Source organism: Styela clava, chromosome 14 (genome assembly GCF_964204865.1).
Source record: "Styela clava chromosome 14, kaStyClav1.hap1.2, whole genome shotgun sequence".
Classification (NCBI taxonomy): domain Eukaryota; kingdom Metazoa; phylum Chordata; class Ascidiacea; order Stolidobranchia; family Styelidae; genus Styela; species Styela clava.
This window is the reverse complement of record NC_135263.1, coordinates 15,667,333-15,684,429: the sequence shown is the minus strand read 5'-3', so window position 1 is coordinate 15,684,429 and position 17,097 is coordinate 15,667,333. Positions and strand designations below refer to the sequence as shown.

General features: G+C 38.2%; 2 protein-coding genes and 1 long non-coding RNA gene across 3 annotated transcripts; 1 reads left to right on the top strand and 2 right to left on the bottom strand.

Moving 5' to 3' along the window:
* Positions 1 to 269: 269 nt before the first annotated feature.
* Positions 270 to 7,984, bottom strand: LOC144431902 (uncharacterized). Its single transcript, XM_078119657.1, has 2 exons — positions 6,134 to 7,984; positions 270 to 5,789 (listed from the first exon to the last, which is right to left on the bottom strand). The coding sequence occupies exon 2, from the start codon at positions 1,851 to 1,853 to the stop codon at positions 270 to 272; it is 1,584 nt and encodes a 527-aa protein (XP_077975783.1). The 5' UTR covers positions 1,854 to 5,789; positions 6,134 to 7,984.
* Positions 7,985 to 8,138: 154 nt separating this feature from the next.
* LOC120340607 (uncharacterized) lies at positions 8,139 to 16,066 on the top strand. Its single transcript, XM_039408911.2, has 11 exons — positions 8,139 to 8,274; positions 9,641 to 10,154; positions 10,370 to 10,490; positions 10,772 to 10,931; positions 11,303 to 11,348; positions 12,017 to 12,313; positions 12,676 to 12,831; positions 13,041 to 14,229; positions 14,435 to 14,707; positions 14,789 to 14,947; positions 15,144 to 16,066. Exons 1-11 carry the CDS (start codon positions 8,220 to 8,222, stop codon positions 15,282 to 15,284), a joined length of 3,111 nt encoding a protein of 1,036 aa, XP_039264845.2. The 5' UTR covers positions 8,139 to 8,219; the 3' UTR covers positions 15,285 to 16,066.
* On the bottom strand, positions 15,890 to 16,657 carry LOC144431903 (uncharacterized). The gene is made up of 2 exons (XR_013480260.1): positions 16,579 to 16,657; positions 15,890 to 16,404 (listed from the first exon to the last, which is right to left on the bottom strand). It is a non-coding gene; the product is annotated as an uncharacterized LOC144431903 (long non-coding RNA).
* Between the last annotated feature and the right edge of the window lie 440 nt (positions 16,658 to 17,097).

Sequence of the window (17,097 nt, the reverse complement as noted above, 5' to 3'; positions counted from 1 at the left end):
ACCCAGTGGTGATAAATCATGTCCTCCCACTGCAACAAGAGATTCTTCGAGCGGTGCTAAATGTGCTTCTTTCCCACCTATAGCCTCAAAGATGGAAATGTCGATCAGAGTAGTCATAGCACCACTATCTACAAGAAAATTGAACGGTTGATTGTTTACAAGTACCTTCGCATGCCAACTATTGTCATATTGCAAGGAACAAATATTCAGGTCTATATTCTGGTTCGTTGGTCCGTCATCAAGTAATAATTCAGCGGACACTGAGGACCTCAAGCCCGCTGAGTGTCGTTTAAATTTGCGGTCGAAGAGGAAGCAGCTGTTGCAGGATCAGCGGGATTCTGAAGATGTGGACAATCCCGTTTAAGATGACCAGTCTGCTTGCAATTAAAACATGCCTTGCAATCCCTGCCCCAATGACCATGTTTACCACATCGAGGACACGGGTTGCGTGGTACACCATCAAAATTGCGATTGTTGTTAGCGCGTGGCTTAACATATCCTATGATCTCATCCAGTTTTGCTACAAGTCGCTCAAAACTGCTCTCGAGAAACTGAAAAAGGTCGGTTTGCTGATTAGCTGCATCACCAGTGTTACTCTGTTTCACTGCGGCAATGCGAGGTTTAGGCATGTCTCTTCTCTCAGAGTGGTTAGTATCAACAGAGTAATACAGCGTTGCAAGAGACAGTGCACTTTCAAAAGTATCAGGCTGTTGCATGGTAACATGTTTGATCATGCTTTCATCGGTTAAACCCGCGAGAAACTGCGATTTCAAAATATCATCTTGACCAGCAATATCAAGATTTGGGTAAGCAAGAATAACAAGCTCTTTCAATTTGTTACCATAATCCCGTGGCGCTTCATTTGGCTTAATCCTACGACAATGAAATGTAGTACGATATGAGCTCGCATTTCCGGCAGGTTTGAAATAATGATTAAAATGAGCCACAATATCACGATAGCTAGTACGTTTCATTTCTGGTAAATCTTTCAACACATTTAGAGCTTGACCTGTCATGCAAGTAGCCAATTCTAATCCTGCAGTGTCGTCATCCCACTGATTATAACTGGTAACCAATTCAAAATGGCATAAATAACTGGGCCATGTCATGACAGTGGATCCATCGAAATACATTGGCTTTTTGGCATTTCTTGCCATCATCGTAGCATTAGCTGTGCTATTGAGAACACTACGGCTGACATTGGCATTCGAGACACTACTAGCGCTCACTGGAGGAGCTGATTGTGTAGCCACTGTAATCATTTTCGGCCTAGTACTAAGTTGCCTTCTGACATTTGTGCCCTCATTACCATTATCATTCAAAAAAGGAATTGTAGGTGCAAGGTTACTCACATGACCATTCTCCAAAAATTTCACCTCTAATGTCTGTGAGAACGCGTTCCGCTTCCCTTCTGGCTGTCCATCTTCTGATCCAAAATCAGAAATTTCATCATGCTTGAGAACAGGCGCTGCTTTTGGAACAACCGTTGCGGGTGTTGAAGTGATCAAGCTGACATCTGGGACATGTGACATGGGCTGCGTTTCTTCAGAATCAGCAACTTTTCCTGTTTTAACCACGCCAGAAATATCTTGCAGCATGTTGTAAACATGTTCAAAAGATGAGCCAATTTTCGCATTCTGGAGTTCAACTGATTCTAGTTGACTTCCAATCTGTTGCACACGACTGTCTATCAGTTGCAAACGACTGTCAGTCTCCTCTTGCTTTTCCAACATTTCCTCTTGTTTTTCTTCTGATTCCTTCAGTTTTGCTTTTAATATCTGTATTTGCAGATGCAAAAGTTCATTCTCCTTTGCTTCCTTTGGTGCCGGTACAATCTTTCTTCTCTTAACCATTTTTCCAAGATATCAGGCAACCGCAATTAAAAAAAATTCGGCAACCTCAAATGTCCAATATTGTCCAAATATTATCCGTCACAGACAAGCCTACTTAATCGGCTTAGTCTTAATACTCCTTGTGTCGAATAATATATCCTGGCGTGTGCTCGCCAAAAATTCGTATATGTGGCGTACCAAAATTGATATCACCACTCAGGTTCTTTCTGCCAGCTTCTTGGACACTGAAGTTGCAATAGATGTCGATCACAAAATAATCTTCTTGCGGTTCCAACCACAGCAGAGTAACTAACTAGATTAATTATACACCTGTAAGAACTTAATACAACCAAATACTCCAATAAGAAATACAATAAACAAATAAAAACCCAGTACAAATACCGTAGGATACATACGTAACACAAGATACGGAATTGGTCTATGACGTCACAGTCATGAACTATATACTTATAATGGGATATGAAAAACCGGGTAAAACATACCTAGATATACATAAGAATAACTAGTATGACACTAAAGATACAACACAAATCCTATCTTACCGACAAACACGTAATATACATGGAAATACGCATAGAAATATGGAAATCACACAGGAAATAAACTGCGAAAATAGACTAGTTACGGAAGTGTTAAATACAAGCTAACTAGTGAACAGAGCTATGCCAAACTGGAGAAATAGTAAACCTGCACTACTAATATCATTTTACAACAAAAATTACATAGATTTACGGCATTAAAACACTATAATAATAACCTAATATACAGAGGAATATCTACACTGCCGGCAGTCTGACAAACCAGCTACAAGAGAAAGTTACACAGTAGTTCACTAGTGACTCAAGTGGTAAGAATAAATATGGGCGAACAGAATAAAACAGAGTTATAGACGTGGTCGTCTCATTATCTTGCAGTCGGGTGGAACGGCCATTTGTAGGTGAGACCAGACGGCTTACCGGCGAACTATTTTCATTGGTAGATTTTAAATTCCATTATGATCAAATAATTCACGCTCAAGAAAGTGAATACACCCTGTGATCGCGAATAATCCTATTCAGGTAATGAAACTGCCGTGGAAAGTATGCAAACGAAGTCGCTTCATAATAAATTATTAATCTTGTGTCGTGGCCCCCCTCGAGCTGCTTCGTGCCCCCGTAGGGAGCACCCGGATGAGAACCACTGGACGTCCTGCAGTGGTTTGCAAACATCGTTTATATAAATCAACACCTTATTTATTCATGAGTCTCAAGCTTTATCTAACTGTTGCCGTTTCTTTCACAAGCTGCGAATAAAGAAGTCAAAACCTAAGTTGATAAAATTTTACTCGAGATCGATTATGAGAGAACAGCAAAGGCTGTCTGTGCCAGCAATGCTGCCCATTGAAAGTGATTTAGTCGAAACATTATCCGTTGACGATATAATTTCTGAATTTGCTTCAATTAAAACTAGACATTGAATTTGAAACTTTCGATAAAATTTAATATTTAATGCTTTAATTCTTCTGTTGTGTGGAATTTTATTCAGCTTTTACGACGGTATTGAGGAGGCGGCATTTCGCGAAAAGATCCAGGGGCGCCACATTGCGTTGTTACGCCACTGCTCCTACATGTCAATTTTATTTCTTCATGTGTATACTAATGTTTTCCCCGCTCACGCTGCTATCAACAACACAGTCCAGCTCTCATGAACTGCTACACCTTGACCTCAAAATTAGACAGGAAGTTGATCTATGGATAGTTTTGTTAATATGTTGTTGTTCTTTGTCATAGAATTTTATCGTTATGAAAAAGAATCGCTTTTCTCTTCGAATACTGGACCAATTGTTTTAAAATTTTGGTCCGCAATCTTGGTTCACATGCTACGGGAGTACACAAAATTGCATATTGCGCTAGCGTACCACAGTCAGCTTGTTACTGAGACTGACTTCGTTGAGCCATGCGTATCGTCGGCAACCTTGCGTGCGTGGTAATACTGGAGATGACTCGTTCGAAAGAGTGTTTTCTTCTCCGAAAGTTTGTTGGAATCTCAATTTTCGACTTAGTTGACGAGAAAATGGCGATACGTTTCGGGGAAAACGTAAATTTTCCAACGAACGGCTAGTTTTTTCGCTGCGCCCATGGAAACGAAACTTCAATCTGGACTTTCGATAAAACGCACATTACTAAGGTAACAGGATAACCCACGCGTGAAATCTCATATAAATCGATCCAGCCCGTTGGAGGCTACAGCTTCGAAAATCAGACAAACAAACGGATTGAACAACTGAGAATAAGGGTCTCCTAGAGCGGAGATCCAAAAACGTGTACTCGCTTGGTTCAAAGTCATAGACCAGAAAATGATAAAAATAAATATAAACTTGATTTGACAAACTGAGTCCGGTATTGTTGTTTTGGGCTGTGGAGTCTTCTGTGGGGAAAATCAGAAAGGGTTAGTTGAACAAATTAGACTCATTGTTTTCATATTGTTTGATGCCTAATGAATTCATATGTTGTCACTGTGAATTCTGCAACTACACATCGACTAGGCATTCGAATATAATATATATGGATATATAATATATATATATAGGCTGATTCCAATATACTTTATAGTCTATAATCTATATACAATGTTACAAAAGGTCTGATTGCAGTATCAGAGGAGCGGACATAGAGCCGCCCACATTGAGTATATATTCTATATAGATTAGCGTTTCCCAAACTTCTTCGGCCACGGAACACTTACACTTATTATCTCGCCTCGCGGAACAGCAAAAAATGAAAGGGTAAAATTGATAATGAAAAACGGTGTAATGGAGCGGTATCCAATGGGTTCATCGTGGCGAGTTGCCAAATGCGCAACATAATACCAAAACGATCCATAGGTCCAATCCGTGTCCAAAAAGAACAAGGAGCGCACTAGATGCCTCAAACCTGATAAAAATTACGCCCACGAGTTCACAATACTACGTCATCAGCGGACCATACTAATTTGTGATCGATTTACGCAGGGATGACTTTTGAAAATTCGAGTCTCACAAATAAATTCCACTTTATATAAGCGGTGAATGACAAAACTTTTAAAAAAGTTTTGATTAACAAATTACATAGAATATAATTCACCACAAGGGTTTTTCGTGACATCCCATCTTCAAAGCCGCGCATTTGACACCAACAGGTGACCATTTCTTGTTTCTATGATAAACGGGCCAATCATGGTTGGTTAAAGTGTGTTCATTGAAATTCCTATTCCCCCAATTCTAATCTACGTGAACCCTTCGATGTTAAAGCTTACTGCAGCAGTTTATACCCAATGTGGATATTCATGATGATGATTTCTATAGCTATACAAATAAGCATAAAGTCTGGTACATATCCGTTAGCATTATCACACAGATAATATATTTAAAACGTTAAATCTATCTTTTGTACTATTGATAATAACATAATACTGAGCCTCTCGTCACCACCTTGTGCGAGAGCTCTTTTAATGCACGTCAGAACAATTCGCATATCCGCATTAAGGAGCTACAGACCTATTATAACATGGTTACAACAACTCGTATTTCAGCTCGAGTCATCAATATTCGTGACCGCATGTACACTGCGGGGGAAACGCGTACGTTTCATTCCTGAGCACGAGCAGTCATATATATTCAGTATTCAGCTGGACCTTGCACGGTGAACCTAATTACATATACACACATCTATAAATTGAGGCATGTTAACTATTTCAAGTTGTTCATTTCATCAGTTTCCTTTAACGTAAATTTTGTTCAGTTACGTATTCACAAATATAAAATTCAAGTTGTTACCCATTTATTATTAAATTCCCTTTACTTCGCAAGGCTGTATGTGTGTACTTGTGACCATTTTGGATTCCGAATGAGGAGACAAATGTCGCAGTCCATCACTTTTGATATGCCAATAATTTTAATGAAGCTACGCAAGAATAAACCTAAAATAAAACATTTTAAATAACATTTGAAACTAAATACACCTCTAACTAGTATTACCGACTGATCTACATTTTCAAGTACAATAAATTCAATAATAAACCTAATGTATGTCAGTCCAAACGGTGGCAGAAATCGGGTATGTGCCGCGCTGCCATGATATTTTCTTGCCAAAATGAGAATTTTTTTTTTCGTCGCGCTTTTTATTGGACGCTAAATCTTGTTATGTATAATGTTCGATGATGAAAATATACGTTTTTGAAAAGAATGTTTGCAAGCATAAATGTCTACACGCCATACGACAGTTCACCATTTTTGTCTTTCTAGCGGCAAAATAATTTATTACCACTGATCTGCATGTGCATACTCTTGCGAAGAACCTGATGGCCTGACCGATTCAAAACTCGTCGCGTCTGTTTCTTTTTGAAACGTCAGACGTTCTCCCACTCGTCCAAGCCACAAAACAGAACGTCATATCGGAGAGAAGAGGGCCTGGACTGCATAAACCGTTGTATTCAAGGCACGAACCAGATGGCCGAGACAGCTGTGCGCGATTCGCGTGAAGTACCAGGCTTCGTCGTTGCGAGATGCTAAATCGTATTTCAAAAGATAAACGACTCGAGGGAAAAAGGGAGCGAGCGAATATGTCTGGGACACTGGTTGACTGTACCATTTTAGAGTGCGCTCTGAGGCGTCGCGTGTATCCGGTGACACGTAGATGGCCTTTGGCAACAAAATAGTTGCCTTGTCAGACAGAAGCACGGTAAAAACCTTTGAAAGAAATGTTATTGGGCAGGCATGGCAGAGTTAAAATCGAGGCGGTATTTTGAAAATACGTCGGTGAACTTTGTGTATAATTGATCAGGCAAAAATGGATAAACATTGAATATAACTGTGAGGCTCTGGGACACACATTGTAAATAAGTAATCAGCACTAGAAGTATTGTTTATCGGATGGGACAGATAAAGCTTGTCTGGTTTGCTTTTGAATCTGCCCCTAAGCGAAACTGGCGAAAGCGGAAATTTTCTGGCGCAACGGCGGGATTTTCATAACGTCACGAAGGCGGGTACGTGCTTTATGGTTTAACCACCCATAAGATAGTAATTTGTCTGGAATTTGTCAGACGGCTGGCTGGATAACTGTAGATGAATCATGATTTACCAAGGTTTTCAAGGGCCATATTCTGCGCCAGTACAACGGCAGAGATGTTGACATAATACAGAGTAGCATCGAGCAAATGTTGCTCTGGGGCGATGATTTAATGTATATTTCCCCAGACTTCTATGTGTCTATGTTTGTTGTTTCGTCTCCGTCATTGACCAGTGAGAAATTTAAACCTCGCAATAATCGAGTATCTATTTGCTTTTCGAAATAGCACAATTAAGTTTCGCGCGAAATATTCACAGGTGATAATTACTAATCGCGCCAGCGAATCGTAATTAATTTAATCGATCGACCTCATATCAGCACGAATGGCTCAAGCCGACCTAACGAGGGGTCGATATTCCAGTCGTAAACAAAGAAACAACCCCGCTGGGTATTTTTGCAATAGCGTGGTTTGTAGTTCGGCGTAGACAACGGCCGTCGAGTCCGTTACCGCATGATCGCTTCCGGGCCATTGAAAATCCTCTGATAACCTGTATTTAAAATTGGCCTTTTTATTTTTTCCTATACTCTCCGAATCGCTGAACTATTCTAGAAAAAGCCCAAAACGTTTATCGTAGGACGGGGCGGCGTTAGCCTTTATTTTTATTCCAGAAATTAGAAAAACCAACACATGAGCGGTCAATTTGCTATGGTTTCGACATTCACCACCACTTCCGAAATTAATCAGGTCATGTTTAAAATGTTCTTGCGATAGACGAGATGACGGCGAATTCGGTCGGGATATATTCCATTGCGCTTACCAACATATTTTGGTAGTCATATAATGACTATGCACACATTCGCCTGAATTTGGAACTCGTACAACACAGCAAGATGACACATGGCTAGTATTGATAACACGGCCAAGCAAATGAAATCAAATCGGGCACGGTTTCGGTGTAATCTTTGCTCAACAGTCCAGGCTTTCGGCTAGCACCACGAATGACTACATACGGCGTTCGAGACTGCGTCGATTATGAAGAATGGCTTGCACCTATTTTGTGTGTGTGTTGCGCACACATGCGCTGCCACTTATGCCAAGACACGGATGACGGTGCCCTGCCTGTTAGCCTAATCGCGCATCGTTACACTATGTACAATCTTACACCTTCCTGTCCCACATGTTCTGAATTCGCGTTGTGCGTCTCAGGCGTTTCGAGGTTATCCTGTTACAATATGCTGTTCTAAATCTTACTTTTTTGATTTTATATTTTGCCTCATGATAACCAGTATACACCTGCATATGGTATAATCTTAGAAATAAATAATATATATAACTTTTGGTATGCCACGTTTAAAGAATCCAAATCCTCGTCAAGTTACTGAAGGCGAAGACAACAGTGAGTATTTCATTTCTTCATCACAATATTCATAAAAATATTTAAATTGTGTACTGAAAAAGACTATGCATCGTATTACTAACCGCTACATAATTTGCGAAGTCACGTGATATATTGAAGTTGTCTCCGTGCAGGAATTATTGCGTAGACCTAAATCTACTGCAGTACTGGTTTTATTATAACTACAATTTTTTATGCGTATAGCACCGCAAAGATTAACCCATTCAGTCGCGCTTCACGTGAATGTCGGATAGTTTGCAGTAAATTATTAGAGTCTCATTCAAGCTTATATTTTTAGTTTGGCTAATTACTTTTGGGTCAGTTTCACACTGCTTGGTAATCAATAGCTTATCTTGAGGCGAGCCCAAAATTTGGTCGCAACTCACGACGTGTGGATTTACACAAAAAAAACAGTAAATTTCGCTTTTTGTTAATGCTCGTGATACCGCATGTCTCGTTTTGAACTTGTAAAAACAGGTTTGTTGCCCGCTGCTGTGGCTACGTTTGATTTAATTGCAACCTCAACGCTGCATTTTTTAGAAGTTATAGTCTATATTTTCCACGAGTAACTTGATTTGCGATATAATAATTAATATATTGTGCGCTGTCCATCTCTGTTAATAAGCCCAGGTATCGGAACGAAAATTATTTACGTGTAACATTCGCACAAAGACAGAAATCATGTGCTAGGCTTATGCATTTTGCTCCAATACCCTCGATGGGATTGAATTGGGTCGATATTTGAGCCACGATCGAATGTCCCATGTGTCTTTAGACGAAAGACGCAAAGTTCATAGACACGATATTGAAATTTGGTTATTGAACGGGCGACAACCGGCCATCACCGATATCTATCTACTAAACCAGGGGTGTGCAACCTGCGGCCCGAGGGCCAAATGTGACCCGCGGAGAAGTGCCAATTTTGAATGATGTGCGCCCCGCGAAACAAGTTTTTAATTTAATTCAATTTGGTACCTGCGAGTAATTCCAATCTTTTGCGTTGCGAAGCTATACCTATGTTTATATATGTCTATGACTTTACAATGCCTTAACAGCTAGCTTGTGCGAAACACGCATGTCATAAGATCAATAACCAATATTTTTTTGTGTCTTAATTAAACTACTAGGTAGCCTATATGAAGGTGCGACCCGCGGTTCCACCCAGATATTTTATCTGGCCCACCTGTATTAAAGGTTGCACAAACCTGTATTGAACCATTGTTACGCCACTATATTGAATTTGTTCCCCGCCGTTACCGACAATGATTCTAAACGTGTAATTTCTATCATAAATTAACAAAATTGTTATCGTATGAAATGATTCTACTGACAATCCTTTTTTGATCATTTGCTAATTCTGTATCAGATGCTATTGGAGATGTCGACGTAGATCATTCAGCCCGTCTAGCCGACTCGCCATCTTCAGATCCTCATGATATCGGCGAAACATCTGCCGCAGTTCAAGAAGCCACATTGTTTGAAAAATGCGAAAACCAGCAGACATCACAGATGGAAACTTTGTCACATGATTCACCTATAACAGCGACACCGACTGCAAGATTTTCCGCGTTTAACGAGAGTAATAAATTTGAGCCGGTGGACAATACATTCATCCCATTGGATAACGGCGTTGAACTCGACGGCCACAGCGACAAACAGCATGGAAATCAGAAATCGACCGACAAACCCAATTTAGAACCAATGCATTTGCCTACTTTCCGCCCATCCTTGCCTAAGCAATCAAGTCGCGCTAGTTTAGTTTATTCAATGCGAGCTTCCAAATCTACCTTGGGTAGATTTACTCCAAAAACGTCACCAATGGAAATCAAAAGACCGAAAAGTACGTCACCCGGAATGCTGAACCCCAAAGTGATGATATGGTATGCATTATAAATCAGTACACCAGAGAATGCAAAACTATTCCCTGCTAAATATTTTGTTTCAGGAAAAATATCATGTTGTAACAAAGTTCCACAGTAGGTTTAACTGAATTGGAAAGCCAATGCTATTCTATTCGTCTATAAATTTTATTACTTACTGTAGAAAGAATACTTATTTTGACCTCCATTTCCAAATATTTTTTTGTAAATTTCAGGATGAAAAACCGTTTCCAACTTAGACCAGGAGGCAGAATATCTGCATCTGATATTATATTATTGTACCAATCTGATACAAAAGACCTTCCAGATCCACCACCTGGACTACAGAATTATCAGGTAGCAGTTTGCGCTCTTTATAGTAATCGTTTGTGATAGTAAATGCATGCAACTACTAAACCTAATAGTTAACAGTAGAAGTCAACATTTAAATGATTATCTTCCCCAGTTATTTAAAACATCAAATTCATTGATGCATACAAATTATAGAAATATTCCTAGTGTATACAAATGGGGGGCAGATGACACTTGATTAAATAGTAATGAAAATGTATTTCAAACACTTTTAGTTGATTTTCATTTAATTTATACCATCTCATCATAGTTCACATACAATTCAGGTTGGTCAGCTTCTACGACGAGTGTTTCCAAATATATCTCGTGCAAAGATCACTGTCAACAGCAAGAGATTGTGGATTTATAGGCATCTTAATCTTCGTGAAAATCCACCAGCTGATCTGTTTGAGGAGCAAAAATTTTCATTGGACGTAGAAAGCCCAGGTATGTGCGTGAAACTGGTTGTGAGTCATTAATAAGAAACTATAATTCAAACCATTTAAAAGTTAAGTAATATGGGCAAGGAAAATCAACAAATTGAAAGTTGTCATTTGTAAATCTGTTTATCATTGATGTTTTTAAACCTCAATTTATTTTTGAAAATTATTTAAAAAGTGAGGATAAATAAAAATAATAAATTAAGATAGGTTATTAAAATATGTTATTTTGCTGCACTCGACCATAGGATTTTGCCTCTGTTTAGAAGTTAAATGTCATGTGAATTAAATAATTCGAAAAACATAACTCACTTATTTTCAAATCAAGTATATTGAATGAGTATTTGAATGTTTATCACTTAATATATTTGTTTACAGAAAATGGGATTTCTGGAGTGGATCTTTCAGTAGATGACAATTGCAGGTGAAGTCTTGTTTTTTTATTTATTTGTGTGAGAATTTTGAGATTCATCCGAAGTCATATTAAGTCAAATTAACGCTGCTGGTTTGTCTGTGTCTAAAATTTGAAACTGATAGGTTCAAAAACTGTGTGCTGCCAGTCTGCCACAATACATAGATTAGATACATACCTAATTTGTGGTATGTTGCCAAATATTTGAAGCATTTCTTAAAAAAGCATCAGCTGAGCGATTGAGTGTTCACCTTCACAATCCTGAACTGCAAATTAAACTCTTGAAACTGATCTATATATAGCTGACATGGGCAAACTACAGCCCGCTGGCCAAATCAGACTCGTTGGGTAATTCAATCTGGCCCACCTGATACTGCCAAAACCAAACTAAAATCCAAAGTGTCACGTTTCACAAAAAAAAATAGCCCAAGGAACTTGGTGAGATTGCGGTTAAATTCAATTTTGACACGAGGCTCATTGTTATCCACTTTTGCTTTTGGAACACTGTAAATATCGTTCATTTCGAACTTTTTACATCACACTTAGATGGCCCGCTAGCCTAGGTAGACAAAATGTTTGGGACATGATCAGAAAACCTTGCCCACTCCTGATATATAGCTTCGTATTGGCCTGTGGAAGCAACCTTGGTATAATATAATGGAATATAAAATAATTTACAGGGCTTCAGATTCTCCAATGTCAAATTATGAAGATTCAAACAGTCCCAGTCCTATAAGTATGGAGGAAGACAGTCAAGGTGTTGATGCAGAGAACAAACAGAAAAGCAACACCATTTTGCTTGAACTGTTGGGCAATGGAATCAAAACTGAAGCTGATTCACCCACATCTTTTGGAATAAAAGAACTTTTCAATGCAGATGAAAAGAAAGAACAATCATATTTAGAAATGGGCCACAGAAATATCGCCGATGATGGTTTGCAACCTAAAAAAAAGAGAGACAGTGAAGTTATGGAATGGTAAGTATAAGAATCTAAACAACCAAAGACATGTACTCTTGTCATCAAAAATGACCATATCTGTATTCAAGTCTAGATTCACAGATCGATTAAGATATGCTACTTACTATAACTATGGTGTGCAATATGTATGTAATGATATGTAGATAATATCCACATTTTTGATCCATAACATCTGTAAAATTTTATTCAATGTTGGCTTCCATGTGGCGAACCAATATTCTTTTTATATTACGAGAGCCTACATTGACCACATGGATTGCAATTGCATGAATTAATCTTATATTCATTTGCCACTCATTATACCAACTGAAAATATGTGGATTGCACAAATAATAAAATTTGGTTATAATATTCAACAGGTTGCAGGAAAATTATAAATTCAAACCAGGTTATTATGTGAAGAGCATGGATTTATTGAGGCAATATAATCATGGTAGAGATGAAATGGTCAAATACCTTAGTCAAGTTGGAAGAGTAATGAAGCATGTTTTTCCATCAGTTAGGCATCTAAGAAAGTAAGTAAAAAATTATGTGTATATTAATATTATTGTAAATGAATTGGATTTTCCATTTCGATGACTTTATTTGCCAAATTTAAACTGCTTATACATCACTGCTCATTTTATGCAGCCTTTTCTAAAAGTTTTCAAATTTCTTTGTGAGGTCTCCATTTCGTAATTTCATCTAAGTATTTCGTTAAAACAAGTATGTTTGTATTTTCAAGGTCATTTAAAGGTGGAAAACGTGAATGGGTTTATTTGAATATAAAGCCAATTGATGTAGATAGTGATAGCGAAGAAGGAAAGAAAATGTTGATGCCGACACTTAGACGTTCTGCTGCAGCTTTCAGTACTTCAATTTTTGATAGCAATATGCGCAGCCAGTTGTCAAGCTGGAATGACGAGAGAGCAAATATGTCTCACAATCCTTTATCAATGGTACCAAGCTCTTTGTTCAAGTCGAAACCTAATTTCTACCACAGTGTATCTCGTGTGGATGGAAGCAAACTTGTGATAAGCCGAAGCCCTACTGTAATTCCGACCCAAGATTCAAACTCTCCTCAAATGAATGAGAACTCACCCAATAAAACCCAAATTGTGTTGTATAATAAAAATTCAGTTCCCCCTGAAAATAGTGAAATGACTGGCGCTCCAATGGAGCTTGAGCGTGATCTTTTCGCTCCCTTTGCAAAAACATCCCAACATTCAGACGATTCAAGATCGTTAAAGAGGTTCAATGTAAATTTGAAGAATTACGTAGCAAGCTGTACTAGCCAAAATCCTGATAATAGAAAGATGCTAACGAATCCATCATCTGGCATAGTTTTCAGTCAAGCAAGTATCACTATGAGCAGTAACACTGATGCTGCACAATCTACTGAATTTCAAACAACTGGGGATGATTGTTGGGCATCAAAGAGGCTTCGTCTATGTGCTACATTGGACTCTGATCAAGCAGATGGACAGACAAAAACAGATATTAATTTATCGAATGGTTTGGATCTCAGTATCAAACGTGAAGTGCAAGTCTCTGATGTTATTCAGACTGAGCCACAGAAACTGACTGTAATGGGAAAATCTGAAACTACATCTGAATTTTCCACTCCATCGGGAATATTAAACCTTTCCAAACCAATCGCTACGAAAACAAGCATACAGACTGTTCTGTCAAAGCCTCCCACATCTCAAACGATACATTATAAGCCAGAATCTTTAATAACACTGAAAATTCAAAAAAATCTACAAGGTAAAACTGTTGTTATTGGGAGCAATGGTCGGCGCCATTCTGCTGATTCAATCAAAAAACCATTGATAATTCCAAAGGCTGATAGCAGCACTGCTACCAAAAGGGCATATGTGGATGTGGGTGGAAGTTATAATAATGATATTCCAATCACTTGGAACTCTCTTCAGGTAAGAAAAATACAAATTTTCAGTATAGTGTAGAATTGCATAAAGGTAAAATATATGATAGGCCTTGATGAAGGCAATTCATGTTCAATCTTGCTTGTTTTCTCTGTGCATGTTTGTGTACTAGTAGAAATGGTAACATATTGCAATGGAAGGATATTTCAAGTTTTCCTAAATTGGTATTGAAATAACACTACTTTGTTCATAGAATTTTGCAGCTCAAAGATATGGCTGGCTGAAATCATCCAGCACATCTTGCAGTAATCGAAGAAACAATGAAATTGATGGAGGAAGATCCGCTAAATTTGTAGAATGGTTTCTATTTTCTGGTCAATGGCTTGTAAATGGACAAAGAGCGTTGAGGGAAATTAAGATTTACGATGATTGGACTGTTGTCATTCATGCTCTTGGACGAAGAGTGTATCCCAATGACCTGGGTGGCATTACAGATTTGGAGAAAACTTCTTCTAGTTTGAGCAAGGTGAACTATCGTATATCCTAACCCAGAACCATTTCAGAGGTTATTTTGTGAATTGCTCTAATAAATGATGTTTTTCCACAGGTGTTCCGTGTATTGGCAGAAGCAAAAATGTGCATGGGTTTCCCTGCACCATGCATCAGCGACTTGTATATTCATGGAATTTTAGTCAGTAAGTTTGAAGTCTGGTCATCTAGGGAAGGCCCAGGAGAAGACATAAGACAACGGGCTGTGAATTGTCAGGTAACAATATGGATTAATTAATACAGCATGTTATAATTCATTAAAAATATTCATTTTTTTTCTTTGAAAGCACGATTGTAATAGGCTTCTGTTAAGTCATTGTCAAGCTTTTTTCACTGGTAAAAGGAGACTAAATGATTTCAAATCTCCATATTTACGATACTATTTTACAGTCTTAATTTCTTTTCTGGGACAGATATTATACTCTGGTACTGGAACATGTTGCACAAAATGCTCTCGAATAATGAAATTACACCAACAGCAAAAGCGAGGACCTGGTCAAAACCGAAAGTTTGACAACTCTGTTGATCTTGATAGTAAACATCCTACACTGTAGTGTGATTCAAGACCAGACTTGATAGTATGCTACTTACAGCTTGGGATTCTGGATTCATATAAAATATGAATCAAACATATCCCATCAAAAGCTGTTTAATTTTGTCTAATATGGCATGAGAATGGCGTCAAGAAACAACATCAACTACAAACTACTGTGTTAACATTTTTTCGAAAATTGGCTTACTGGTACCAGTCATATCTATGTTACTTATTGTCAAAGTGCGGTAGTTGGTTTGCTCAAGTACACAATGTGATTTTTTAGATTAAGTGTTTATCATGCTTGGATGCTAATTTCTTGCATTTTTGTTATGGTTGTGTGCTTATCATGAATGTTTGTCGCTTCAGATTTTAGTTTTGTTTTAAATTTGTACGACTAACTTCTAAGTTATTTCTGCCGGTTGAATATTTATAAAAGTCTTGGGGGTGTCATCTTAAAATTTCAAATTAAATCTTTTGTATCTTCCTTTTAATCACCATAGTATTGCCAGGCAGGAGTTTGAAGGCAGGGATTGCTTTAAATTGATTCCCTTTTGATCTAGGAAAGTTTGAAAGATCCATTTGAATGTTTTTTTTTATCCTGATGGAATGCTACTATCGTTAAAATTTTATTTGGACTATGCATTTGATAAAAATGGCAACCATGAATTTTAAACACTTGTCAACTGATGGCCAGCAATTTTATCACAAGCGGAATTTTTAGCCATGTTTTTATATGTATGTGCACACAACGTGATTACACATGCTTAATATATCATAAAATAAAAGATTTTTCTTACTCTCCATTGAGCTGAAAGTTCGGTCAGGAAATATCTGTTTTCAAACTGTTATGCTCTCAACTGTTTGCCAAGAAATTCGGTGTTTTCGTGGAGCTGCTCAAAAGTCTCTCGTCAATCAGTCTCCTTTTTTGGAGCGAGTGCGCATGACCTTGGTCAAATTTTCTTGAAAGGTTGTGCTATGGATACCTGTGGCATGTTGTGGAGATGAAGATAGTTGAGTCATCTATATTTACACGCAGACACGCTTGGACAGTATCGGTGGCATTGTTATCCTTCAGCGATGTTCCAATAACGTTCTCTTTCGTACTGTCGACCGAACAAAACTTGCGCCAAAAACGATCCCTATAGCAGAAGTGTGGAAGTGGGGTAAATAATATATTATATGTGGGATGTATTTTAGACACTATGTAATGAATATTTGGGAATTAGATACCTTACCCAGCATAGATATGAGATCTGACTTCGGGTTTAGGTTTTTTATTAATCAATTTATATAACAAGGTACATTTTACTTACCTAGGAACAAGCGACATCACCTTCGAGAAAGGACAATCGCAGACGACAAATGCAAGAGACATTTATCGTGGCTATTCTCGTGAATTAGGCTACCACCGCATACCATATGATTACACACGCTGATACTATAAAATTTGTGTTTACTTACCTATATGCAGTGGTGGGATTCAGCCGGTTCTAAAGAACCGTCTCACGGAATTTTATGAGATCGGCGAACCGGTTAGCAATACTGGTTACTGTCAATGTTTTGTTTGTAACAGAACCGGCTGAAAAATAAGACTTTTGTGAAGGAACCGACTGACAAAAAATTTGAATCCCACCACTGCCTATATGTACGAATTGCTCACATTGAACGTGGAAGCATTTATAGTAGCAATTTGGGCCACATCGCATTTGCGACACATCACTGTAGTAAGTTTGTATGTGCAGAGTTCAATCAAACAGTGTGGTTTTGACTATAAACGAGGAAGCAACTGCCCCCGCCATATACCGATATACAATATATAATCATATAACACA

Excerpts from the sequence above, each read along its gene's own strand:
- LOC144431902 (XM_078119657.1), bottom strand. The coding sequence starts at position 1,853 with ATGGTTAAGAGAAGAAAGATTGTACCGGCACCAAAGGAAGCAAAGGAG.
- LOC120340607 (XM_039408911.2), top strand. The coding sequence starts at position 8,220 with ATGCCACGTTTAAAGAATCCAAATCCTCGTCAAGTTACTGAAGGCGAA. Across the intron at positions 8,275-9,640 it reads TACTGAAGGCGAAGACAACA|ATGCTATTGGAGATGTCGAC; the intron begins GTGAGTATTTCA and ends ATTCTGTATCAG. Across the intron at positions 10,155-10,369 it reads AACCCCAAAGTGATGATATG|GATGAAAAACCGTTTCCAAC; the intron begins GTATGCATTATA and ends TGTAAATTTCAG.